The following is a 9,509-nucleotide window of genomic DNA, read 5'->3' on the forward strand; positions in this document are numbered from 1 at the left end:
CAAAAAAGATGACAGTACTGTACTCCCTACATTGATTTACAGATTTATTTTTTATTTTTGTCTTTTTGAGACAGTCTCTGGCTGTGCAGTTCAGGCTGGCTTTGGGCTCACTTTGTACCCCAGGCTGGTCTTGAACTTGCAACAATCCTCCTGCCTCAGCCTCCCAAGTGCTGGGATTATAGACATGTACCACCAAGCCCAGCGATCTACAGATTTAACACAATCCCTCTCAAAATCTCAGTTGGCACTGGGCATAGTAACCACTCCTGTAATCCTAGAATTTAGGAGGATCACCTTGAGTTTGAGACCAACCTAGAGGTACATAGTGAGTTCACAACCAGCCTGAACTGCATAGCAAGACCCTGTCTTAAAAAAACAAAACAACAAAAATTTTCAGTTGGCTTCTTGGTAAAAATTGCTTATCCTATAATTCATAGGGAAATGCAAGGGACTCAGCTTGGGAAAGAACCATCTCAGATCTACTTTCTGAGGTCAGACCACACAGCTGAGCTGCAAGTAATCATCCAAGTGTGGTCTGGCACAAGACAGGCATACAATCAGTGGAATAGCATGGAGAGTTAATAGATCGTGATCAGTTATTTTCCGCCAGGGTGACAAGACAGGACAGTACAGAAAGTGGCGCTGGGACAGCTGGATATCTATAGGGAGAATAATGAAGCTACCTCATACCATATACAAAAAGCTCAAAGTGAACCAAGCACCTAACTATAAGAGCTAAAGCTCTTTAGAAGAAAACAGTGGTTCCTTGCATAGGACATCAAAAGCAAGCAACAGAAAAAAAAAAAAAAAAACAGATTTGGGCTTCATCAAAGTTGAACTTTTGTGTTTTTGTGCTGTAGCTGCTATGGCAAACAATCTGTCAGTTCCTGAAACAGTTAAGCAGGGCTACCATATGATCTAGCAACTCCACTGCTGGTTACATACTCAAGGGAATTGTAAATGTCATGTGCATAGGGTTACTCATAATAGCCAAGAAGTGGAAACAGCCCATGTCCTTCAACTAATGAATGCATAGAGCAGTTCTGGCGTGGCCATACAGTGTAGTGTTATTTCACAATACTAAGAGGTAAAGAATTGACATGTTTTACAGCATGGGTGGTACTTGAAAATGTTATGCTCAGTGAAAGAAGCCGTTTCCATTAATACTGTTTATAGGAGATCTGCAGAGTCGGTCAGCAGAAGAGACAGCAAGTACATTAGTGGGTCTCTGGGTAAGGAGGTGGAGCAAGAGAGGGGTGGGAGGATGGGAAGGTGATGGCTGAAGGGTGCAGAGTTTCATTTTGGGGTGAGGAAAGTGTTCTAAAGTTCATTGTGGGGATGGATGTACAAGTCTAGATGCACTGGAAACAACTGAATTTTACACTTCAGGTGGGTGAATTGGGTGGTATGTGAGTTATGTCTCCGTAAAGCTATTATGAAAAATCAGATCCCAGGATGTAGCTTAGTGGTAGAGCACATGGTTACCAGGCATAAGGCCCACGTTTCAGTCCCCAGCAACACACACACACACACACACACACACACACACACACACACACACAAGCTGATAGGCTTTTGGGGCACACCATGCTTTTTCGCAGTGCTACCCTGCTTTTGTTGGCCATGAACTCTGTTCTGAACTTCCTTTCCTTTCCATGCTAGAGCTAAGCCTGTCTGCGCGGTGCCTGCAGCTAGAGCACAAAAGGAGCGATTTCGCCTCATCCGGGAATCGGAAGCTCTTCTTTGACACCCATGCCTTCGTGTGCTTACTGGAAGGAAACGGTAATCCCCTCTGTCCCTCAGCACCTCAGAAAACATGGTTCCACTTACTTGCTCATATTTCTCTATGACTTTTAAGCCTGCAGGTAACATTTCAGTCAGTCTGTAAGTCTTCATTTTTTTGTTTAAGGACATTTTTGCTTTGTCACTGCAGTGGAGATTTTCTTCTCACAACGTTTCTGTTTGTGTGAGTGAAATGCATTTTTATACCATCACCACGGGAGAGCGGTGTCATCAGTAAAAATGTAGACGATATCAGTAAAGCTTAGGAACAGCTCCTCTGACAAGCGGGTCAGAAGCACAAAAGAGGTAGTTTCATCGCTGTGTGTCCCGTGTGCTTTTAAGAATTTTACAAAAGTGAAATGTTGCTGAGCAGCAGGTATTGATCATTTCCAGCTCACTGTCTCATTTATTGCTGTTGAGTTAATTAATATAAAAGATTGCTCCAGTGTGTATGGCATTCATTCAAAGTGCACTTGAAATGTGGTGAACCTTCTCATACTTAATCATACTTAGCTAAACACACCCGTTATAATTCCGTATTCTCTCATGTGTATAGTCTTAAAATCAGAATTTCAAATTATGCCCTTGACATAAATATATGTGCCTTTATCTCACTGTGTAGTTATTTATCCAGTTGTGGATGTTCATATTTGAAAAGCTAAGTGCTGAATAAGAAATAACGTTCACAGCTTTTCTTGTCAAACTTGAAACAGGGTTTATTTTTCACTAACACTTCTTCCAGCTGAGAATTTTAAAGGAAAGTAGAAATGGGGGATATAAAGTTGTCATGGTAAACAGTTTTCTTTTCTTGATTTCAGACTTGACCCATGGTTTTTTGCATCTTTTAAGACCAGACACGCGAGGCCTCTGCAGGTGTTCGGGTTGGGGTGGAGGGGTGGAGTCTGAGTTGACTGGCTCAGGAGGAGGCCGGAAAGGATCTTAAGGAGAATTTCACCCTTGCTTTATTGAGAGCTGGGCGCATGCCTGTAGTCCCAGTACTTGGGAGGCTGAGGCAGGAGAATCATTGCGAGTTCAGCCTGGGGTACAAAGTGAGCTCAAGGCCAGCCTGAACTGCATAGCAAGACCCTGTCTCAAAAAGACCAAAAAAAAAAGAAAAAAAGAAGAGAGAGCTGGGAGCCATGTCTCATGATGAGCACAGCTCCTAACTCTCTGGTCTTACCCGCTGCTTGCGCCCTATTCTCTCACTCCTACACCTCAGAGCTCAATAGGTTTTAGGGCTTAAATTCTCATTTTTCTTACCTCTTTCTCCTTTCTTGGGTGGTTATAACCGGTATGCCTTTGGAGCTTATCACCTGCATAAATCTCTCCCTCCCTCCTGCTCTCTTTCTGTTTCTTTTCTTATTTTTGCTGTACTGGAATCAAACTCAGGGTGTTCAAACTGAGGCAGTACACTGGCCCTTTTGTGAGACGGTCTCACCAAGTTGCCCAGGCTGAGTCCCGATTTGAGATCCTCCTGCGTCAGCCTTCTTTTTTTAAAAAAATTAGACTTACGTTTTTCAGCTAATTTATAAAAACAAAAAATTTACATATTAAATAGGACATGTACTTTTTCTTATAATTGTTAAGCCTGATTATGTTAAACCATGAGTTTTTTGGGTTGTATTATTTTGTTTTGCTCTTTTTGATTTTTGTTTTTTTTTTTTTCCGGTATCAGGAATGGAACTCAGGACCTTGCGCTTGCCAGGCAGGCACTGTGCCGCTGAGCTAAATGCCCAGCCCCTGTTTTGGTCTTTTTGAGACAGGGTCTTGCTATGCAGTTCAGGCTGGCCTTGAGCTCACTTTGTACCCCAGGCTTGTCTTAAACTTACAACAATCCTCTTGCCTCAGCCTCCCAAGTGCGGGGATTTACAGGCGTGCACCACCACACCTGGCTCCATGAGCTTTTTTTAATAAAAATTTAAAATTCACGAAAGTCATGTTCATTTTCTAGATATTAGGAAAGCAGAAAGCAGAACCTCAGAACCTAACACCCCAGAGCTGAACAATAGCGCGGTCGTTTCTGGCGATTTTTCCTGGATGTGCATAACACACATTTTGACAAAGTAAAGGACTTTGAATGAAGGGATGGGAGTAGATCTTTGGATATCCTTCTCTTCTTTAAATCTGTGCCTTTGTTAAGTTAGTCCTATGCCTAATCTCATCCAAACAAATTATATTACTTATTGATTCAAACAAATATATCATTTAATTAATCAGAAGAATCAGTAGGCTCTGTGAAGTTCTTGTAAATGGAAGCATTTAATGGAAAGAATTACTTTTCAGGGACTGAGTTTTAAGCATTGTACTAGAACGTCTAATGTGAGATACAAATTATATATAGTCACTAAAAACAGTAATAACACTGAGTTGAATCTCAGTTCACCATCATTGTTTTTTTTTTTTAATTTTTTTCTGTTACCGGGAATTGAACTCATGACCTAGTGCTTGCTAGGCAGGCGCTGTGCCACTGCGCTAAATCCCCAGCCCCACCGTCATTGTTAAGTATTAAAAAATACCTTTTTTCCCCAATTTTGGCCCTCCAGACTACTGACTGAAGAAAATTGTGGAGGGAAAATGAAAGAATTGGTTATGACTTCTAGCATTAAATCAGTTAACAGCTAGATTACTATCTATAGTCAATAATAGTCAATAATGTGACTAATTTATGTTGGGAATAAAATAATGATGCTTTCCTATTTAAGAAAATTATTTTTAATGACATGCATTTTAAATTAAGTATCTTGTCCACTGTAGAAAATGTACCCACTTGAGAGAATACAAAAAAGGAAACAAAAATCATGATGAGTCTGTTAAATACAGAGGCAGGCTGGGTGTGTAGCTCGGCGGTAGAGCGTGTGCAGGAAGCCCTGCTTCCATCCCCAGTGGTCCCCAAGAGAAGTACGACAGGAGCAATCTTTGCTCTATAATTTTGGGTCTAGCTCTTGGTTTTCACTTGACATTGAATTGCAGTCATTCCCTGTGGTGGTAAACATCCTTTGAAGATGAGATTTTGGACAGCTAGGCAGGGCATTCAGGATCATCATCAGCCCAGCCTCCTCACCGTCTGGGGAGCCAGAGGGGGCAGCCCGGTCAGGGTGACAGGCCCATCCCCCTGTGACTCGAGTCTCCGCACCTTCTTGTCACACTGTGCTTTCCCCGATTTCTGACCTTAGACCATCCTCAGAGTGTAAGAATGTGTAAGGTTTTTTCCATGTGTTTTGTTTTCCCTCTGAGAACCGCATTTCTTCTGAGTGTGGTTGTGTTTGTGTGCTTGCTCAGGGTTTACAACTCAACAAGCAGAAATCATTGTGTCTGCATTAGTCAAGATCACGGAGGCCAACACGGACATCGTCTACAAAGACATGGTCACCAAGGTGCAGCAGGTTAGCATGAATTTGAAATCTGAGCAAAAGGTATTGATTGTAGTAAATATGAATATAAGTTTTGGATAATATGTGACTGAAAAGTATGTCATCATTTCAGCCACCGTTAAGGGGCAAACACAGTCATAGTATAAAAAGTATTCGCAGCTGCTTAGTCAGCTGTGATGGACTCATCGTACTTGACAGTTCATTGGCTTCAGCCCTGACTTCCGGCAATGACGTACTTGGTAAGTGCGGAAGCGGCTGGAGTTGTAGTATGACGTCATGCTCTTGTGCTCCGGACCAGCCCCACTGCGAATGACTCGTTCAGTAGCGATGCTCATTTGTGTGTCTGCTCTTTTCATTTTTTCATTTCCCAAGGGAGGGTGACGTTACTGAGCCGCCTCCCTTGTCCACATTCTTCTAGTTTCTCCTTAAGATGCTAGCACACAGAGACGGCAGGGGGTAGATTTCTAGGCTGTTATATTATTTTCTTTGTTTCTCTTTTTCTAGGAGATCACTCTTCAGCAAATAATGTCACAGATTGCAAACGTGAAAAAGGATATGATTATTTTGGAGAAGAGCGAATTTTCAGCCCTCAGAGCAGAAAATGAGGTAACACACAGAGCCATTTATCAAATTTGTTTTGTTGGGACCGTGTGAGATGATGTCATGTACATGCGTAGAAGGGGACAAGTAGGTGTCCGGCTCAGTGCACCTCCAAGTGCCCGCCACTGATCAGGGCAAGAGCCAGAGCGAAGGCAGCGCCCAGAGGCTGCCCCCTTCCACCGCCCACCACCGTCCGGCCTGTGACACCCTTACCTGGTGTTTGCTGCTGTAGAACTTCCTGTGATGGGCGCGTACAGAGTGCCTGGCGACACTGGGCCTTTCTTCCTTTGTCTGCAGTGGTCAGTGAATGTGCCGTGTATTCTAACGTGCTGTCACTAGGGCAGGTGAGTCAGTGCTGCTGCATGGTATTGCTTTCCTTTTTTTTTCCAGTGCCAGGAATCAAACTCACGACCTCGCGCTTGCCAGGCAGGTGCTGTGCCGCTGAGCTAAATCCCCAGCCTCTGCTTTCCTTTTTTAAAGGGTGGCATAGAGCATTATGTATGTGCTTTTCTCTATACAGCCTTTCACTTTCAGTCCTACTTAGAGTTTCACATGGGAAGGTTATTTAGTGCTTGTTGACGGTAGCTTCATAGTAAACTTTGTAAAAAAAAAAAATTGACCTCTAAATTGTCCTTGAAATCAGCTATTTGAGGGCAGAATTTGTTGCAATAAAATTCGAAGGAGGTATTAAAGAAAGCAGGGTTGCTGAAAGCAAACGTGTGTTAAAAAAACACTTGTGTCACTAGTTTTATGTAACCTTTAGTATGAACTAAAACTAATTTCAGGGGCTACACACGCATTCTAGTATGGTTGTCAGCTTTTTTTTTTTTTTTTTGTCTTTTTGAGACAGGGTCTTGCTATGCAGTTCAGGCTGGCTGGCCTTGAGCTCACTTTGTTGCCCAGGCTGGTCTCGAACTCACAACGATCCTCCTGCCTCAGTCTCCCGAGTTCTGGGATTGCAGGCGTGTGCCACCATGCCCAGCCTCGGTTGTCAGCTTTGTACCTTAAATGTATTCATGTGTGTGATGAGTGAGGGAAGAAGTGGAACTTTCACATAGGACTTGTTGATCAAGTTTTGTATTTTTCTTCTTTCTTAACATATCCTTGTTTCTTTCTAAATGTTTTTAGAAAACAAAGCTTGAACTACATCAGTTAAAACAACAAGTAACGGTAAGAATCTCTTTCCGGTTTGCTGGTTTGTTTGAAATAACATGTTAATACGTATGTCAGAAACACATTACATGCTCTTTAAAGCTTCATTTTCTCATTCTTTGTCACGTGTGTGTAATATGCCTCAAAAGTACACGATGAATAAATTACCAGTGTCTAACTAAGTTCATTAAGAAAATTGCTTTCTAGGAGGAATTAAATCATTTTAAAATCAAAATATTTCCAAAATAGCCACATGGAACCCTTAGATGCTCTTAGAATTACATGTGATTTTTAAAGGTGGTATTTTTGAAATAGGTCAGGTTTTTGGTAGAAAGGATGATTAGTGTTTGGAAGGAAAAGAGTTTGGTAAGTTTCTGAGAGAAGGCCTTTATTGAAACCATAGTGTAATATTTTCCTTCTTTGAACCCATCTTTGCTTTCCAAGGAACTGCTTTAATTATAAATTCCAAAAAGGAAAATATATGGGACACTTGAGGTTGAAAGCAGCTAATTGGAAGCCTGAGGCAGGAGGGTCATGTGAGCCCAGGGATGTGAGGCCAGCTTGAGCAATAAAGCGAAATAACACCTCAAAACAACAAAAACCCAATAGCCAAAAGCATTTAGATGGATGGATGGATGGATGGATGGATGGATGGATAGATAGATAGATAGATAGATAGATAGATAGATAGATAGATAGATAGATAAACTGGGAAGCCCTAACACAGAGCTGGCTGCAGGTGTGGCTTGTCCAGGGTCTCTGATCTCACCGGGCCCTGGCTTCCTTTCCCTGGCGCCTGGCTGCACCCTCGCTTCAGTGGGCCCCCTTAGCGCAGAGACACTGGGTGATCCCAGCGCCGCAGCCTTAGCAGCTTTCCGTTTCTGACTCTGGATTTCTCTCTTTCTCTGTCATTTGCCTTCCTACTAGGATGAAGTGATCAAAGTCCGAACAGATACCAAGTTAGACTTCAATCTAGAAAAGAGCAGAGTAAAAGAGTTGGTATGTTCCTTTGTTGAAATCGATTCTCCTTTCATTTCTTTTTAGGATGGAATGCTTGGGTAAATCCGGTTCTATATACAAGTCATAAGTACTGTTGAATTTTTAGCTACTTAATCAGTATACACACAGATTTTTGAATTTCAGTATTGGGGGGATTAGGGCTTATATTTGATGCTTTCAAAAGTAACACTAAAATTAAAATCTTGGTCATATAGTGTTTGGCTCTTTGTTTCAAAGATACTAGATTATATGTTACATAGACATTGATAAAGAAATTAAACTCAATCTTGAGCTACTTAATACCGATTTAAATCTCCACATGCTCTAATTCTGCAAAAGATGATTGCCCAGATGGGTTTTATTAGGTTATTACTATGAAATATTAGGTTATTAATATGAAATAGTACATAATATTAAATTAGACACTGAAATTTAAGGTTAAAACCTACTTCTATGTTGGTTTTTTTGAGGAGGTTTTTTGTTTGTTTTGGGGTTCTTTGGTTACATTTTTTGGTGCCTATGGATGAAACCCAGGGCTGCACTCTTCCATGGGGCTATATACCCACCTCCATATGTTGTCTATAAATACAACAAGAAGTTATATGTTTCCATAAAGATATATATTGGTGGTGCATGCTGTAATCCTGGCACTTGGGAGGCTGAGGCAGGAGGATCGCCACAAGTTTGAGGCCAGCCTGACCTACATAGTGAGTTTGAGGCCATTCTGAACTACATAGTGAGACCCTGTCTCAAAAACAAAACAAGCAAAACAAAAATAAGTGTTGGGTGGCACTAGTGATTTCTGACCTGTCTGGATGTTCATCTCTCTTCTAGCTTAATCTTTCTTCAGATACGCTGACCCTAGTGAGACAACTTCCTTATTCTTAGTATAATGACAGACAGGGCCTGTGGGGCATTTTTCATAGCTTGAACTCACCACTGTTCGTCTTTTTCACAGTTTGCCTTTAGTCAAAATGTTCTCTAAGCCATAACTGAGGCTAACACTGAAACGCAAGTATGTAATTGCATTTTGGCCCTGCTGCTGCCTTTGGAGGTCACGTTGAGCTTCATTGTAAAAGTTATTATTATGCCCATATTACTCATCTTTCTAGTCTTCCTGCAGTCTTCAGCCGGGAAGATTAAATCAGCCGGTATTATTAAAACACTTCGTGGCCACAAGCCTATAATTAGTATCTAAAAGACAACAAACTCTGGCTACTCGTTTCCTTTCTGGTTGTTTTTAGCACTGTGAGTTCACTTGGTTCAGGAGGGTGGCCGTGCGCCTGTGGCTAACCAAGCTGGAAGAATACAGCGAGGAGGCTGGGAGACGCGGCGCGCGAGTGCAGATGAAGCCCGTGCGTTTGCGGGGCACGCCGACCCAGCTCGTCGTTCGCTCGCTCGGTTTAATCCCAGTGCCCACTGCTGATGGCTGACTTGGACTTAGCGTCTGCAGAGCTGCTCCAAACCCTTTCACTGACCTAGCTGGGCCGGTGTTCCCTGCAGTCCTGCGCTGAGAACGCTCAGAAGCATAGGGCAGTGGCTGGGGCTTGGCACACTGAGAGTGTGTGTTGTAGGCAGTGACGAAGCCCAGTTATTGAGCCTCTC

General features: G+C 42.3%; 1 protein-coding gene across 1 annotated transcript in view; it reads left to right on the top strand.

Moving 5' to 3' along the window:
• Positions 1-1,662: 1,662 nt before the first annotated feature.
• Mcur1 (mitochondrial calcium uniporter regulator 1) overlaps positions 1,663-9,509 on the top strand; it is a gene marked incomplete at its 5' end in the record, with an annotated part of 14,204 nt that continues 6,357 nt past the window's right edge. Inside the window, 5 exon segments of the mRNA XM_013521858.1 lie at positions 1,663-1,782; positions 5,062-5,165; positions 5,658-5,759; positions 6,882-6,923; positions 7,833-7,904. Coding sequence (XP_013377312.1) covers positions 1,663-1,782; positions 5,062-5,165; positions 5,658-5,759; positions 6,882-6,923; positions 7,833-7,904 — 440 coding nt within the window.

This window comes from Chinchilla lanigera, unplaced genomic scaffold (genome assembly GCF_000276665.1).
Source record: "Chinchilla lanigera isolate Chin_1 unplaced genomic scaffold, ChiLan1.0 scaffold00064, whole genome shotgun sequence".
Taxonomy (NCBI): domain Eukaryota; kingdom Metazoa; phylum Chordata; class Mammalia; order Rodentia; family Chinchillidae; genus Chinchilla; species Chinchilla lanigera.